The following is a 16,820-nucleotide window of genomic DNA, read 5'->3' on the forward strand; positions in this document are numbered from 1 at the left end:
CATACACTATGTGGCATACAATATGTGCCTTACACTATGTAGCATATACCATGTGCCACATACCATGTGCCATATACCATGTGCGTTATTTTTTTTTTTTTTCCCCCAACCGTGGTGAGCATGCAAAGTTGCGCATAAGGATCAAAACGGCAGAACCGCGCAATCGCATACGTTCTGCAAAAAATGGGTGGGGGTACAGAAGGTGGCTCGCAAAAAAAAAAAAAAGAAAGGCCAAGTTGACGGTGGCTTAAAAAAGGGTCCAAATGGTGGGCGGTCCAGGGAAAAAAACCCAGCGGGAGGTGCAGGCGAGGAGCGGCGGTCATTTAACGCTGCAAAAAGCGCAGCAAAAAAAACGCAGCACTGCGAAGTGTCACGTGTGACGTAAAAAAAAAAAAACCCAGTGGAGAGGACCCCAACGAGAAAGGCGAAAAGCGCAATTATCATCAAGAGGGTGCACAAATGAAGAGAATTATATGTACATAATGACCAAGCACAAAATCAACAGCAGAGTCATTTCACTTTTATGTCAATATGATGCGATGGTACATGAAGCATATGAGGCATACTGCTTAATGCTTTTTTTTTTTTTTTTTTTTTCCTTTTTTGGGGAATAAAAATTGCCGCAATTCGTGAGGATAAGCAGAACTGTATCTCTTTTGAATGGGAAAAATGAACAAGTGAAAAAATGCATTTTTCGCGTACGTCATGTGACCTACTTGGAACGTTAAAGGGTAAGAGCAGAGGGGCTCCGCGTGTATATACATGGAGGGCCACATACATACGTACGCACATTTGTATGCATGCATGTACATGCTTATACGTGCCATGTGTACATTTTGAACCCGCTCGTTTGGCTAATGACGCGTTTTTCTTCTCCCTCCCCCCCAATATACACAGCTAAACCGTGTCGCTTGTAGCCGAATTGACGCCTCCCCGTTTTTTCGAAGGCCTACACGTGTGTACACACATATAACATGTGAGATCTACCATTGCCGAGTCGCTGCTCCCGTTCGTCTTCAGTTCATCCCAGCCCGTCAGCCAGAGCCTGTTACGCATTGTCGAGGGTGTAGTTGGTGCTGTGCGCCTGGGTACTCACTAGTGGAGAACCCCAAGGCGACACCGCGGAAGGAGAGGTGGCCGCAAATCGAGGTGCGCCGCATATCAAGGCGTAAAATATAGCAAAGCGTAAAACATCAAGGCGCAAAACACACCCAGTGCGCGACGACGCCCCCCCCACCTACCGCCACACTGCATGAGACGTACAAAATAAAATGGATATTTCCGGGCCGGAGGTTTGGTATGGCAACTTACCAAATGTAACCAAGTATTTAATAACCCTAATTTTTTTGGTGACCCTTCTCATAACATGCAACTTGCTGAACGTTGTGTACCTTCTGCTTGATTGGAATTTGATATATAATAATTACCAAATATGGAGGATGTTTTTTAACTTTCTGTACGTGGGGAAGTTTTCCCTTTCGTGGGTTTTTTTTATGTCTTTATTGGCCCAGTTTTCTTCCTCCCTCGAGAAGAACGCAGTGTTTTCCACCCCGGGATCCTACCTGTACTTCATCACCATTCAGTGCACCTTCTTATCGCTCATAAGCATTTTGTTTTATTGGCCCAGAGGTAACGCGTCGCCCTGGAAGCGGCAGCGGGGGCGAAGCGAAATGTGCTCACTTTGCTCATTTTCCCCGTTTCGCCGCTGACACTTTGCCCGTTTCGCCGCTCTCACATCACTCTGTTTCGCCTTCTCTCAACTTCCCCCGTTTCACCGCTATCCATTTCCCCCTTTTCACCGCAGGCTACCCCTTCCTGGGAAACTCCCTCCTGTTCGCCATCATTTACTACTGGTCCAGGCGGGAGGCGTGGAGCCAAGTCTCCATTTACTTCTTCACGGTGAAGGGCTACCAGCTGCCCTTCGCACTCATTTTCCTGCACCTCATCATGGGACAGTCCCTCTGGGTGGACATTATGGGCCTCATGTCCGGACACATCTACTACTTTTTCAGGGAGCTTCTCCCGAGGGAAGGTACGCCACGCGTGTTTGCGCGCAAAAACTGCATGCGGATGCTCCGCGGGGGGGGAGCGGTTTTGCATGACCTGTTCAGGCAAATAGTCGTCATTTTGTGAAGCGGCGGAAACTTTCTCACCATGTGACCGCAGTTTTTCGCAAAGCGGCGGAAGCTTTCTCTCCAAGCGGATTCAGCTCCTTCTCCTTATAACCGTGTTTCCTCTTCCCTTCCCCGCCCCTACACAGGAGGACCAAATTTGCTCGAGAAAACGCCCAAGATTTTCGATAAAATTATGATGAAGCTGAGGGAGTTCCGCCTAAACCAGGGAATAAGGGGAAACTTCTCGCGGTACGGGTACAGAAGTGTGAGTGACTCCAGGACGCCCAACAGTGCCGGGCCCACAAGGAGAGTCTTCATCGGTCGGGGAGTCAGACTGGGTGACAATTGACGTTGGTGTGTTTAGATATATGGGAAGCTTCCTCACAAAGGCATAGTTGGATAGTGTCTTGTGTGCGTTTTTTTTTCCCTTTGTGTATGTGGAAGGGGTCCACTCTCGTGAGAATATCCTCCCCCTAATTAGCTTTTACCCCCAGGGGAAGTGAACAATCTGGAGTGGAACATACCGTTGCGCGCGGGTGTGGGTATGCCTACAGGGATGCCAGCCCGTACAGGCCAGAACTAGTACATAAATGTGTACATATTTTTTTTTTTTTTTTTTCTTTCCCCTTTTTAACATTGTTTTCTGTGTAATTTAAAATGACCAACCCACTTTGTGCAATGTGCGCATTAACCTAATTCTGATTTTCGTGTTGATCCTTTTTTTTTTTTTTAAACTGCCTACATGCGCCCTCGTGTTTTACGTTGTGTTTATGTGTACCAATTACAGTTGTGTCACGTATGCGCCTCCCCAGGCGCCCTTGCGCTCGTAGCCTTTTTAATACTTCCCCTATCACCCCTATATGTTGTACTTCTCTTAAGTCTTACGCCCCACACGCCTTTTTTTTTTTTTTTTTCTTCTTTCCATTCTCTGCAAAATTTATAGCCCAAGCTTATTGCACCATAACTGCGATTTTGCTGCATACCACTTTGCCACTTTTTTTTTTTAAACCATTTGTTTAACGTAATTTTCAAAAAAAAATGAATTTATCTGCACACATTTTTTTTTTTAATCCCATTCGCTGAAATGAGATGCGTTTTGGTTGACCCCCACGGGCGGTGAAGAATTGTGCAGCTTGGAAACAAGTGGAGAGGCATTTGCGCCCCCAGTGCTGCACATTTTGTGAGGATTTTTTTTTCCCTATCTCATCTCATATGATATTAACAGAGGAGAAAGAAATCTTCTACACCCCGTTCGGTTTTACACAAATGAGAGAAAAGTTGGCCATTCCTTTTTTTTGGAGCCTCTCCCGTTGGGAAAATTCTTATGTGCAATTTTTTAGCGATGCGTATCCTCCCTATGGAGTGTTTTATGCCCGTTTGAGGAGCCCTTCTAAGGTGACCCTTTTTAGTAAACCATTTTAAGTGTTCACATTTCGGGGGAGCAAGGAGATGCCCATTTTTTTTCGCTACATGCACTCCATCGGAGTAGGCGTATATTGGTGACCGCTCCCAATTTAACCTCGTTAGCCAACACCTGGAAATTTACCTACCCAGCAGAAGCAAAGGGTAAACGTAAAACGGTCTGTTGAAGCGCCCCCTAAGAGGCGAATTACATGTTCAGTTGCATGCCCGACAGAGCTCATCTTTGCTGCGCATGGGAAGCTCGCTTCGTAGTATGTCCCCCACTTGTTAGTGGGACCCCTTAAGCGGCAGCTGCAGCGGATCCGGGCGAAAGGAAACGTGGACCAGATTTACACAAACGTGTTGCTGTCCAGGTTTAGCGCACAAGGTGACCTACGCGGCACATGTGTATGCATCTCGCGAACGCGGGTGTCTCCCCGGTGCGGTGAAGACGAAAAACTGGGCCGCTTTCTCCGCCTTCGCCGCCATCTCCTCCCTCTCCGCCCTCACTGTTAGCGGTCCTCCGACTACCCTTCCCAGTGGTTACACGCATAAATGATGGGGCCACTAAAGACGGACCCGCCCACGGGAACCGCGGAAAGGATGAGAAGCCTCGTCTACCGGAAGGAGAGAAAATGCTGCATCTGCATGGTGAGCGATTTTTTCTACCCAAACTTGGGAGGAATAGAAACGCACATCTTTGAGCTGTCCAAGCAGTTGATAAAGAAAGGTAGCCGCCGCATGAGCAGTTTTGGAGAGCCCCCCTTACGCCATATGCATCACAGCAGTGTGGACGACACGGGGGTGCTCCTTCCTGAGGGGCAGCAACTGCAGAGAGGAGTACACAGGGAAAGTTTACACAGCGAGTACGCACGCCGAGTGGACGTATGGGGTAAACGCGGAACGTTTACACTGCGAGTACATACAGCAAGCTGATGGCCGCCCCCACCTCCCCCCGCTCGGCAGGCTTCAAAGTAATCGTGGTGACCCACTGCTACAACAACCGGCACGGAGTGAGGTGGATGGGGAACGGCATCAAGGTGTATTACCTGCCCTTCGAAACCTACATGGACGTGGTGACCTTCCCCAACATCGTGGGGACGCTACCCTTGTGCAGGAACATTTTGTACAGGGAGAGGGTCGACATCGTCCACGGCCACCAGGTTCGTCCCCTGCGGCGGTAGCGGCAGTCGCGCAGGTCGCGGCAGGCATATCGCCGCGTCTGCGCGTGGCCACCCCAACATGCATGCGGAAATGCATACATACGAGCACACATACATACGAGCACACATACACACGTGCAGACATGCATACACACGTATACACATCCACTCCTGCCCACTGCGCGCTCCCCCCAGGCGACGTCCGCGCTGGCGCACCAGTTCATCCTGCACGCCAAGTCCCTCGGCCTAAAAACCATCTACACGGACCACTCGCTCTACAGCTTTTCAGACAAGGGGTGCATCCACGTCAACAAGCTCCTCAAGTATTGCATAAACGACGTCGACCACTCCATATGCGTCTCGCACACCAATCGAGAAAATCTCGTTCTAAGAACCGAAATAAATCCCTACAAAACGTCCGTCATCGGTAATGCACTGGACACGAGGAAATTCGTTCCCTGCTTAAGCAAACGACCCAAGTTGCCAAGAATAAACGTAATCGTGATTAGCCGACTGACCTACAGGAAGGGAGTCGATCTGATTGCCAAAGTGATTCCTCTCGTGTGCCACAAGTACCCCTTTATCAAATTTATAATCGGTGGAGATGGGCCCAAGAGAGTTCTACTGGAAGAAATGAGGGAAAGAAATCACCTGCACAATTCAGTTGTTCTTTTAGGAAAAGTGAAACAAGAAAATGTAAAAAATGTTCTGCAAACGGGACACATATTTTTAAATGCTTCTCTCACAGAAGCCTTTTGTATAGCCATCATCGAGGCGGCTAGCTGTGGGCTGCTGGTCATTTCGACTGACGTTGGGGGCATTTCGGAGGTGTTGCCCCACGACATGATGATTTTAGCCAAGCCCAACCACCTCGACTTGTGCGCGGCGGTTGACAGTGCCCTGGAGAGGCTGAAGCACGTCGACTCGCAGGCCTTCCATGAACGGGTACGCTGGCGGCACCTCACGTGCGCAGTCACGTCCCAACGAGGGGAAAGAAGCACGCCAACGCAGACATATGCCCATACGGCTGGAAAAAAAAAAAAAAATTCCCCCCTCTTCCAAACAACAACGCCCCCCTTTGCAGCTAACCAAGATGTACTCCTGGGAAAAGGTCGCCGAGAAGACGGTACGAAGGCATGCATCCTGTGCGTCTCTCCTCCCTTGCAGTAAACTGCGCCCCGCATATTCCGCAAAGAGAAATCTCACCGATCTGCATTCCCCCTCCGTACTTCCCTACCCCCCCATCGCAGGAGAAGGTCTACATGGACGTGCTTTCCTACGCGAACCCGACCATCCTCAGTAGGATCAAAAAGATATACGACATAAACACCGTTTTTAGTAAGCGCCTGAGGGGGGAGAGAAGTGAGGGGGTGCCGCGTATGTTGCGGATGCCGAGGCGGAGAGGACATGCCTCCTCTAAGTACCCCCCAAATGCAATCACCTCCCTGTGTTGACCCCCCCGCAACGCTTCATTCCTTCCCACCTTTTCCAAGGCAAGGTGTACATTTTCATAATCATGTTGAGCTACATAAGCTGCCGGTTGCTGGAGTGGCTCAAGCCGAGGTAGGTCGCCCAGGGTGGGCACCAAGGGCATACAGGGATAAGCACGCAGAGGTGTGCATAAGGGCACGCACACAGAGGTGTGCATAAGGGCATGCATGCAGAAGTGTGCATAAGGGCATGCATGCAGAAGTGTGCATAAGGACATGTACACAGACGTGTTCACATTGGCATGCACACGGATATGCTCTTACGTGGCTCCCCTGTTGCCAACTTCGCCTTCGTAACAAATGCCCATCCTCTGGGTGCGCCCCTGCCCCCTTCGCCTTCCCCATCAGGGAGGACATCGAGGAGGCCATCAGCTTTCCCCACTTCATCGAAGAGGATTAGCCGCGGTGGCAAAGCGGTAAAGCGGTAAAAGGGCAACAGGACGGTGTGACGACCTGGAGTGGCTTCACTGCTACAATGGTCACCTTCAGAGGGTGATGCCCCCTTACCCAGTCTGCCACTCCGCGAAGACCAAAAAAAAAGCTACGCCTGAGACTCCAGCAAATTAAACTCGTGCTGAATTATCTTATAGTTAAGCACATAGTTAACGTTATACTGGGCTCTGTACTTGAGGGGAAATTGCCGGTACTTCATATTCATGTAGTTCACGAGGAGGACCTCATAAAGCTGGTTGGTCAGCTCCAGGTACCCATGCTCATAGTTATACTGGATGATGTTCACGTCAATGAGGCCAAGCAAGATGGGGTTATTCAGATTGATTATATTTTTACAAAAAATTTTTTTTTTTTTTAAAAAATATTTGATAGCTTCAAAAATGGTGAAGTAGAATTGGATGTAGGTTAGTCCCTCCTTTGGCGTTTCCCTTACATCATGTTGTCCTCTCCCCCCCCCATTTGTGGAATTCTCCCTCCTCTTTAGCCGCTCCACATTGGGGAGGCTAAAGAAGGTGCGTACTTTCCTCTCAAAGTCGAGGATAAACATGTGCAGAACATTCTGATGTATATTTTTTAAAAACCTTTTTTGCTGCTCCAATTTCCGATGCTGCAAAATTTCGTCTATGCTATTACTGCGTAGGTTGACTTTGGCTTCTTCATCCATGTCGTACGTGATGTTTTGTTTTTTTTCCATTTCAATTTGATTCCTCATTTTTTCTTCATCATATTGGCTGTTCAAATCGTGTAACCCCTTACACACTGTTTTTACTAAGTGGGCATTCCCCCCTATGAGGTTGTAAATGCACTTGGCCACCTGCTCGTCCTTCACAAAATTTGGAATGATTAAGCACCTGACCATCTCGTAGGAAAGGTCGTCTATTTCGATTAGGCGTTCCCTTATGAGGTGGTAGTTCTGCAGCTCCTTCGATACGCCGTGGGCGTCGGGGGGGAGGTCCCGCTCCCCTGCTGCGCCGTTAGAAGTGACGCCGATTGCACCCCGTCTAACAGTGCCATCGCCTCCAAAGTGCCTCCCCACCACCAGGTTGTTAAAAACGAAGAGAAACTTCATCACCTCGATGTTCTTAATGGCGTGGAAAACGACGGGGACGTTGTGCCTCTGCACATTTTCTTCACACCATTTGGCAAAAAAGTGAAAATTGCGCGCGGGCTGAGGTCCCAAAAGGAAGCAATTCAAATTATAGAAAACGAAGTAAAAATTGTACCCATATGCGCTTCGCAAAAAGTTAATTAAAGACAAAAAGTATCGGTAGAGGAATAGCCCGCTGGAGAAATCCGTCAGAATCCCCTCCGAGTTGTTCATACAGTATTGATACTCCTCACACTCTGCCAACATTTTTAAAAAATATAAAAACGCGCTGAATTCATTCAACTCATTTAAAAAACATTTTACATTTAATTTCCTCAAAAGGGTGGCTAAGAAGGAACGAAAGTCTTCCCATTTGTAGCTGTTCCTCTCCAACAGGCTTATCCACTTGCCGATGTTCTCCCTGTCTTGCTCATTCAAATAATCGTACATTTGGGGGGTATTTAACATCTGTTTGAATAGTACTGGAAATTTCGCAAAAAGGGGGTCTTCTCCTTCGATTGTGCTTCCCCCCAGGATGAACTGCTCATAAATGTGGCTCATGTTTATCCTTCTGCTTGCCACGTCGCTGCTTACCTCCTTCATCAGTCTGTGCCTTAGGAACTCTTCCAATTTGTATAGCTTCACGGAGAAGGGGATGACCGATTCGTTTTGGTTAACATCTTTAAAGTCGTACTCGAAAAAGATACTTCTTCTTCTTCTTCTGCTGCTGCTGCTGCTCATTTTTTTTTTTTCTCCTCCATGCAGCTGCCCCTTGTGGGGAGCACCATTTTGGCTAGCTCCTCGTGGGGGGTCTCCACTTGGCTCGCCCCCCACATGAGGTTGTCCTCTTAAAAACACGTCCTTCGCCTTCTGTATGAAAAACTTCTTCCCCACGCCTTCTGGCCCCAAGACGAAGTAGCAAGGATAGGGGGGGGCCAGAGCTCCTCCTCCGTTAGGCTCACTAGCAATATTCTGCTCTCCAAAGATGTTCATAATTCTTTTTATATAATCCTGCCTAACAACTGCTTTCCACATTTCTTCAAAGTTTTTCTTCTCCTTCTGTGCACATCTTTGCCCCACATTTGTGTTGTATTCAAAATGGAGGTGCCACTGCCCCTTCTTCCTCTTGCGGGGCGCCACTGCCCTCCCCAGTGTGTTCAGCTGTCTCGCCAGTTTCTCGCTACGACAAAACATCGTGTGGCATTCTACTCCGTGCTTGTGCGGTATACGCTTCTACACCTTAGGTACGCACTCTTAGGCAGTGCTTCATGCGGGACAGGCTTTCACATTTCCCCTTTTTATTACTATCAAATTGGGCGCGCTTTATAAAAAGGGGGCAACCGATTTTTTTTCTCCATCCACTTTTTGTAGTGAAGTGAAGAAAAAAAGAAAAAAAAAAAATACCAGCTGAATCGCCTCCCCACAAAAGAGAACACATTTGAAGAGCATACCCAAATTGACTTCCCTCCAAAGTTCTTCCAATTATTTTATTTTTTTTACAACGTGGTAGGCAAATAGGGTATATTCCTCCCGCGCATGAGTGGAAAAAAAAAAAAAAAAAAAATCGCCAAACGGGTTTCTCAAAATGGGGGTAAAAGTTGCACAAAAATTGTCAAACCAAATGGCTTGGTTATATGGCCGACTAAATCGCGGGACCCTCTTCATACACCTGTTCGCGCACCTGTGATGGGCACAAATTCACAGCTGCGGAAATGGAGTAGCCACCTGGTCATACACTCCCCTGCCGCCAATTACCACAACGTCGTTTTTCCCTTTTCGAAGGATCCCCCGGTCTTTTGTGCATCCCGCAGTCAACACTTTGAGCACTTCAAAAAAAAAAAAAAAAAAAAAAAAATCTGCTTAAAATGCTGAGTCACTTCGCAGTGCAGGCGTGGAATAAACACCAGTCGACAGCTTGGCCAGGTTTGCACAACTCGCATGTGTTGCGTTTCAAGTCGTATTAATTCCCATTCGACGCACGCACAGGGAAATGCAAAAAAGAAAAATACCAAAAAGAAAAACACAAAAAAGAAAAATAACAAAACGGAAAACACAAATCATTGAGAGCTTCCCTGTCCACCCCCAAATGAACGACTTCGTGCACGAAGACATCGAACTGAAACGGCGGGCGTGGGCCCTGCACTTCTCCGAAAGGCGAACCAACAGCAAATTTAAGTTCGCCAAAAGGGGGCGTAAAAAATACGTGACCACGTGGGTCAAGGTGTGAGCAGCGTTCCCGACTCTTCTGCGCTCTGCAAAAGGGATGCAAAAGTGGAGTAACAAGTGTCTGCGAAAGTGTCTGCACAAGCGGATGCAACACTCCATGTCTGCAACGTTACATGTCTACGCGCGCCTGTTCATGCCCCCCCGAACTGCGCCCCACTCAGCAAAAAGACCAAACGGATTTATTCGAAAGATGGGTGAAGAAGACGCAGCTGAACGAGGTACACTTGTTTTTTGGGTTATTTTCTCTCCCCCCCTCTCTCAATCTGCTCATCGTGGAAAGAGCAAACAGCTGATTCGTCGACCAAGGCTCTTCCCAGCCTTTTCCTGCCCTCCCCTTCCACCTTTCCATTTGTTAGAAGTACAAACCAGAGGATGACCAGCTCGAAGGGCACAGCGATAAGGCAAAACTGGAGAGGTAAATTCGTATTTTTCTTCTCCCCCCTTTAATCAGCCATTTTTTATTACACACGCAAAGAAATTTTCCGGTGTGCCAAAACGTTTAGTAGTTACAATGTGCGTCGGTGAAATGACCACCAAAAAAAAAAAGTGAAGAATGAAGAGGACATATCTACACATGCTCTCGCAGTAGATGTACCTTCATGCCTGTTGCACGCGCGACCCACTCAGCAGAGAGGACCCAAACATCACCCCCCAGAGGAACTGGACGAGGAGGAGCACCAGGATAAATTTGCAAAGCATTCTTGATAAGGAGACCTACAGAAGATGCTATGTTGATCCCCCCAGCGATTTGTACGCAGAAAAAAAAAAATAAATAAAATAAAAATTAAATAAAATGAACATTTTCGTGATGTGTGCGCCCTGTGTTTCCTCACGCCAACGTGTTTGCACCGTTTGAATGACGCAGCTCTGTGGAGGACGACGAGGAAGAGCAAGAGGAGGAGAAGGAAGGGAAGAAAGCGGAAGAGAAGGAGACGGAACAGAAGAAAGCGAACGAAAAGGAGGTGGAAGAGAAGAAAGCGAACGAAAAGGAGATGGAACAGAAGAAAGCGAGCGAAAAGGAGATGGAAGAGAAGAAAGCGAACGAAAAGGAGATGGAAGAGAAGAAAGCGGACGAAAAGGAGATGGAAGAGAAGAAGCACCCAAGCGAACACGAAACAGAGCACCCAAGCGAGCGCGAAACGGAGCACCCACGCGAACCAAACCCTACGTGACGATACATAGGTCAACTTTGCGCATGCAGGCGGGAGTCTAGACCGTTCGTCCGCCTCCCCCTCAAAGAGGCAATTCTTTTAAAATAAAAGAACGTGGGGCACTCCACCCCATAGTGACCGAACAGGCACGATGTGCATAAAAACGTAAGCAAACTTCGCACACATTTGATCACTCAACAGGTGTCAATCGGTTGTGAACAGACTTGTGTCTGAACAAGTCAGCATATCAAAAAAGGCAGTGGAGAATGTACATTCATCTCCCCTTTGTGGTAAGATGTACCTTATATGTGTTACTGTCCGCGTTGGGGGATTCACCTGAATAGAGACGCGTCGCCATCCGTTCGACAGTGGGAGCCAGGAGAACTGCCAACTTCTCCACCGCTCATTTGTAAAAAAAAAAAAAAAAAATTAACAAAGTGGCCGCAGAGTAGTATTATATAACTTACCATGATGGTGAGCAAAACAGAAATGGCTTAATATACACAACCTGGTAAATGCTCCCAAAGTACAGGGGTACAACGGTACAGCGGTACTTCATCACTGCGTTATGTTGTTCCCCCAAAAAGCGTCTGGCCTACACGGACAGATTGAAGATAAAAAAAAAAAAGGGGCACCTTTAAGTTGCAAAATTTTACATCCCCCTAGTGGGACACCTTACCCACTTGGCTCATACTTCTCCATTTCGCGAGGGCAAAGTTCAAATTGGTAATTCACACATGGTGGCATTTTAAACTGAAAAATGGGTGGAACAAAAAGGAACAATCTGCGGCATGGCGAGGGTGTTCATTTGTTTGTGTGTTGGTGGGGGAATAATACATCGCAAAAAAAAAAAAGAAAAAAAAAAAAAAACGCAAAAATAAAGGTATTGGCGAAACGCAGTCGTAAACGTAAAAGCAAACGCTAACGCAAGCGCAACACAGGCGCTGAAGCGCGATGGGTGGGAAGCACATGGTGTGCGCAAATGGGCCCTCCACGTTTACTTAAAAAGGGATGTGGGCACTTTGGTGAACTGCGCGTGTAACACATGTGTGCAGGGCATCGACCATGTGGGGCACGTCGGGGGTGGATATGAGCGGACATACGTCTTGTCCTATGTATATACACTGGCATAACCCAACATTTGGTGAAAAAAAAAAAAAAAAAAAAAGTGACGCGCGTGGTGTGTTACACTCCGCGGAGTGGCGATTAAAAAGGGGAATAAAGTCGAAAAAATGGCACACAATGAAATGAAAAAAAAAGAAGAAGATAATAAATAGCGTTAAAATGAAGAGGAGCAAAACGGACTAACATGGTTTGCATGGCGTATTTTGCGTGGCGCAATTTGAGTGACCTTCGGACCAAAATAATCCAAACGATCAGCACAGACACACACGTGCAACACACCTGGGCGCTCGATCCGCCATTCGCACGTTGAAAAAAAAAAAAAAAAAAAAAAAAAAAAAACTACATGATATTTTTACTCGTTACCAACTTTTCCCACAACAAATTGACAAACTCGTCCGACTGCAAAGTCTCCTTGATGACGTTATGGATGGTGTTCCTGCTCAGCAGGATGCTCCTGTTCTTGTAGTCCTCCACGCCGCTGAAGCTGTCCATCCTCTCGTCTTCATACTTGAGCAGCTGCTTATCGTGGGGGCTGTACCCGGGGTGATTATTCCTCCTTGGCATTTCGCCCTCATCAAATGGGCCGTTGTGGCTGCGATTGTCGAGGTGGCTCCCGAGGTGGCTCCCGAGGTGACTCCCCAGATTGCTCCCCAGATGACTTCCAAGGTGGCTTCCCAGTTGGCTTCCTAATTGACTCCCAACATGACTGCCCATCCGGTTGGTCACTCGCTGGCCACTCTTAGCCCTCCTCTCTCCACTTCCACCCCCGCCCTGCATCTTCAAAAGCATTTCATACGAATCTGGGTGGAACTCGTTCATACCGTCATGACCCCCGTGATGATTTGCACCTTCAAACCCCTGCACATGGTTCGCTCTATCCCCTTTCTGCTTAATAATGTTAAGCAACGCGCTGGTCATCTGTTTCTCATCGTCCATGTTTCCATTAATCACTTCCACTTCTTTGCTGTGCAAACTCTCGATGGAGTTGTTTTGAAATGACGGTCTCTCAAGGTAGGCTTTCTCCACCGGGTGGTTGTTGCTTACGGGTTCTTCGCTGCAGTCTGATTTTCCCTTTGCGTATTTCATGGCCTTTCCGTTCATCTCTTCCGCGGGGAGGGGGAGCATCTGCAGGTCGTTCCCTTGGGGGTGATGCATCTGCATCAGGTTTGGCGGCATTCCGTTAGGAGGCATTCCGTTTGGCGGAACCCCATTTGGCAGCATCCCGTTAGGCGGCATCCCACTCGGCAACATCCCATTCATCGCCATTCCGTTAATTGGCACCCCATTCATGACCAGCCCATTCATCTGCATCCCCCTGAGCTGCATCTCCCTCAGCTGCATTTCCCTAAACTGCAACTCCCTCAGTTGCATCTCCCTCAGCTGCAGCCCTCTCTTTTGCATGTTGGCCTCGAACCCTTTGGCGCCGAGCGCGCTGCCCATCTGGTTCATTCCTGCGTTATCACCGCTGGTAATGGCGCCACTGCTGGCATTCGCATTTACAATTGCAATTGCAGCGGCATTCCCATTCGCACTTCCATTCGCGCCCCCGCCGGAAGGACCTTCCCCACTTGCGCCCTTCTTCTTCTTTTTCTTCTTCTTATCCTCCACCTCGTCCTCCTTCACGTCGCTGTTCTTGCTCAACCCCAGTAGGTTCATGATGGCTTCTCCCCCGGAAATGGCGCTGCCCTTGTCATTCGGGTAGCCGCCGCCGCCACCTCCTCCCTTGGGGTCCACAGCAGGGTTGTTCGTTCCACCTCCACCGCCCCGTGGCATATCTTCGCTCTTTCTACCCTCGTAAAAGTCGGGCCCTGATAACTTCTTCAAATTATCGCTTCCTTTTTCGCCGCCCCTCTCGCCTCCTTTTTCGACGCCCCTTTCGCCCTCCATGGGCAGCCCCTTAATGAGGTAGAGCAGCTTCCTTCCAACCTTGTCATTAAAATCGACGCTGTTTTGCTGCGCCCCCCCCTTCACGTTCGAGTCGCACCCCGCGAGGCCTTCCTCCCCCGGCGTATCCTTCATTTTGCCTCTCTGCCCAATGGCCTCCATGCCGTCCATGCCGTTCACGCCTCCGCTAGACTTATATAGCTGCTTCAAATAATTCCCATAAATAGCGTTGGCAGCTCCTGGGGGTATGTGCCCACCCTCACCCAGGGGGATGTTCATCTTCGCATATAAATTCTCTAGCTTATTGTTCCCCATCAACTCAAAATTTTTTTCGTAATCGTTGTCCCTGCCACTGTCCGGTGCCATCATGGGAATGCCGTTCTTAGCATTTGCCTTTCTCTGCGCGTGGTCCGCGCCGCTAATCGCCCCTCCCTTGAGTAGCTCCTCGTCGTGTCCATTCAGCAGCACACTCTTGGACGAAGAATCGTTCGGATTCGCCCCCATAATTCCTCCTCCTGGCGCGACCCCTCCTGCCGCCATCCCTCCTGTCGTCATCCCTCCTGCCGCCATTCCTCCTACCGCCATCCCTCCTATGGCAGCTCCCTCGCTAACGCCACCTTCACCTTTGGACAGTATAAAGTTAATATTTTTACTGTGCACATAGCCTACGTTGGCCCCATTCGCAATTCCACTAACGTCCGAGCTTCCCAGGTTGGCGGCACCACTGACGGACGGAGCACCTGCCCCCCTGTCCACTAGCTCTCTCAGCATACTATATATCTTCTCCTTTTCTTCGGTGCTGTAAAACCACAAACTGTAGGTACTCTTCAAGTTACTCTCTTCATTATGCACACGATAAAAAATATAATTTTGATCCGTCGACAGGTTAATACGTCCGTGGATGTCCTGTACCAAATGATTTTCATTTTTCTTGTTGGTGATTATAAGTCGGTACGTTGGCTTAATGGACCTCCTAACGATGTAAAGGAAACCTTCAATGTCAGCTCGCACCCATTTTAATTCATCCTCCTTCATCTTGTAAACCGTCACAAATGAGGACTTCATAATAATTTCGGTGATGTATATATCTATGCTTTTGAGCATTTTAAAACAAATTTTTTCCCTCAGCAGGCTGACTTCTTCGTTTAGGTTTTCGTTTTTGTTTCCTTTCCGCCCTGTGTTTTGGCTTCTACCTGCATTTGTGTTGCTCAAATTGGCGCCACTAGGATGAACCCCAGTGGTGTTACCTCCATTCGCGTTACCACCATTCATGTTCGCCCCATTCGCGTCATCCACATTCCCCTTCGAACCACCTGCGATGGCCTTACCATCCGGGGCACCGCCGCTGTTCATTCCCGCCTGACTACTTCGTCCCTCACCGTGAGCACCACCGTCGCCCCCGTGACCTGCACCCTTCATGGGACCCTTCATTTTCTCCTTGTACTCTCCAACTTTCTTGGGGCCGTACGCGTTATAATCATACGGATAGGCGTTCTTGACATACTTTGCCGCCTGCGCGTGGTGCGCGTTTCCTCCGCCGCTGTTCTGGGGGCTAGTCACCGCGCTATTGGCGGCCTTCCCGGCGGGGGGCGCCTCCGGCCGACTCTTCTTCCCATCCCCCGGAGTCCCTCCCCCTGGCACCTTTCCGCCATTCTTGGTTTCATTAAAATTGTAGGAACCATTCATATCATAACGGTTCACACGGCTTTTCACCTTGCCGTAGCTAGTGGCCGCCGCGATGTTTTTTTTTTTCATTTTGTGTAAATGGCAATTTCGGGCGTACGCGGGATAAAACGCATATAAGTGTACGCCCGCGTAGGCACAAAAAAGGAGGGAAAGGTCTACAAGCAGACACGTGTCTGCGCCTTTCTGCTCGCACAAGGGGGCGATAAATGCGTGGGTGTGCTGGCCTCCCCGTACAAGTGGGCGGTACTAAGTAGACGCGCTGCTGACCTCCCCGTACAAGTGGGCGATACTAAGTAGACGCGCCGCTAACTTCCTCGCACGAGTGTACGCTACTCTGTAGGTGTACACACGCCAACAGGTACGTATACACTCATATGCAGAGTACCCGAGCGCGAGGGGGAAAGCACGCACAACTTCACACACACACGTTCAAATTAAAAGGGTGATAACAAATAAAAAAAAAAAAAAAAAAAAAAAGAATAAAAGGGGTAAAAGAGGTAAAAGAGGTAAAGGGGTAAAAGGCGATAAAACGGGGTGTACACAATGCACAAAGAAATGCAAACAGCAAGGCGCTCATGTTTTCTCCTCGCACGACAGATTGTGCAATACGAGTTCATACATTCACGCACGGGTACGCGTAAAAAAGTTTTGCATACGCATGTCCGCGTGAGTGCAAACTACCTACAGCAGCTGCAGTCGCGGGCTTTAATTACTTGAGTGGGAAAGAAAGGTGGGGGTTAAAAAAAAAAAAAAAAAAAGGACTCCCCAAAATGAGTTGGCAAAGGCAACGCAGCTATGCGTAGCAGCGCGGTGAAATGGAAAGGGGCGCATCAAAAGGAGCGCTTACATTAAATGTCGCGCGGTTGCGTGGTTACATAGCTGTGTAGTTACGTAGCTACGTAGTTATGTAGTTACGTAGCTACGTAGTTATGTAGTTACGTAGCTCCGTAACCGCGCAGCGTAATGTTAAAAAAAAAAAAAGGAAAAGGGGGGAAATCCGCAGGGCAAATTACATATGCCGTAAAATGCATGCCGCATAA

General features: G+C 48.5%; 5 protein-coding genes across 5 annotated transcripts, besides 9 other annotated features; 3 read left to right on the forward strand and 2 right to left on the reverse strand.

The window, feature by feature from the left end:
• Positions 1 to 720: 720 nt before the first annotated feature.
• Positions 721 to 742: a microsatellite.
• A 529-nt stretch (positions 743 to 1,271) lies between these two features.
• On the forward strand, positions 1,272 to 2,463 carry PVX_111100 (hypothetical protein, conserved; the record flags this gene model as incomplete). Its single annotated transcript, XM_001608395.1, has 3 exons — positions 1,272 to 1,629; positions 1,805 to 2,032; positions 2,261 to 2,463. 3 exons carry the CDS (start codon positions 1,272 to 1,274, stop codon positions 2,461 to 2,463), a joined length of 789 nt encoding a protein of 262 aa, XP_001608445.1.
• Positions 1,510 to 1,534: a microsatellite.
• Positions 1,960 to 1,983: a microsatellite.
• Positions 2,464 to 4,118: 1,655 nt separating the features above from the next.
• PVX_111105 (phosphatidyl inositol glycan, class A, putative) lies at positions 4,119 to 6,245 on the forward strand (the record flags this gene model as incomplete). Its single annotated transcript, XM_001608396.1, has 6 exons — positions 4,119 to 4,245; positions 4,482 to 4,678; positions 4,874 to 5,623; positions 5,763 to 5,804; positions 5,929 to 6,016; positions 6,172 to 6,245. 6 exons carry the CDS (start codon positions 4,119 to 4,121, stop codon positions 6,243 to 6,245), a joined length of 1,278 nt encoding a protein of 425 aa, XP_001608446.1.
• Positions 6,169 to 6,194: a microsatellite.
• Positions 6,246 to 6,519: 274 nt separating the features above from the next.
• PVX_111110 (hypothetical protein, conserved) lies at positions 6,520 to 9,089 on the reverse strand. The gene has a single exon (XM_001608397.1). The coding sequence runs from the start codon at positions 8,900 to 8,902 to the stop codon at positions 6,710 to 6,712; it is 2,193 nt and encodes a 730-aa protein (XP_001608447.1). The 5' UTR covers positions 8,903 to 9,089; the 3' UTR covers positions 6,520 to 6,709.
• Positions 6,656 to 6,688: a microsatellite.
• A 499-nt stretch (positions 9,090 to 9,588) lies between the features above and the next one.
• Positions 9,589 to 11,106, forward strand: PVX_111115 (hypothetical protein; the record flags this gene model as incomplete). The annotated part of the gene is made up of 5 exons (XM_001608398.1): positions 9,589 to 9,929; positions 10,096 to 10,152; positions 10,291 to 10,349; positions 10,565 to 10,684; positions 10,800 to 11,106. Exons 1-5 carry the CDS (start codon positions 9,699 to 9,701, stop codon positions 11,104 to 11,106), a joined length of 774 nt encoding a protein of 257 aa, XP_001608448.1. The 5' UTR covers positions 9,589 to 9,698.
• An 850-nt stretch (positions 11,107 to 11,956) lies between these two features.
• Positions 11,957 to 11,979: a microsatellite.
• A 570-nt stretch (positions 11,980 to 12,549) lies between these two features.
• On the reverse strand, positions 12,550 to 15,849 carry PVX_111120 (asparagine-rich antigen, putative; the record flags this gene model as incomplete). The annotated part of the gene is made up of 1 exon (XM_001608399.1): positions 12,550 to 15,849. One exon carries the CDS (start codon positions 15,847 to 15,849, stop codon positions 12,550 to 12,552), a length of 3,300 nt encoding a protein of 1,099 aa, XP_001608449.1.
• Positions 12,629 to 12,656: a microsatellite.
• Positions 13,984 to 14,004: a microsatellite.
• Positions 15,302 to 15,335: a microsatellite.
• Positions 15,850 to 16,820: the final 971 nt, after the last annotated feature.

This window comes from Plasmodium vivax, chromosome 6 (genome assembly GCF_000002415.2).
Source record: "Plasmodium vivax chromosome 6, whole genome shotgun sequence".
Taxonomy (NCBI): domain Eukaryota; phylum Apicomplexa; class Aconoidasida; order Haemosporida; family Plasmodiidae; genus Plasmodium; species Plasmodium vivax.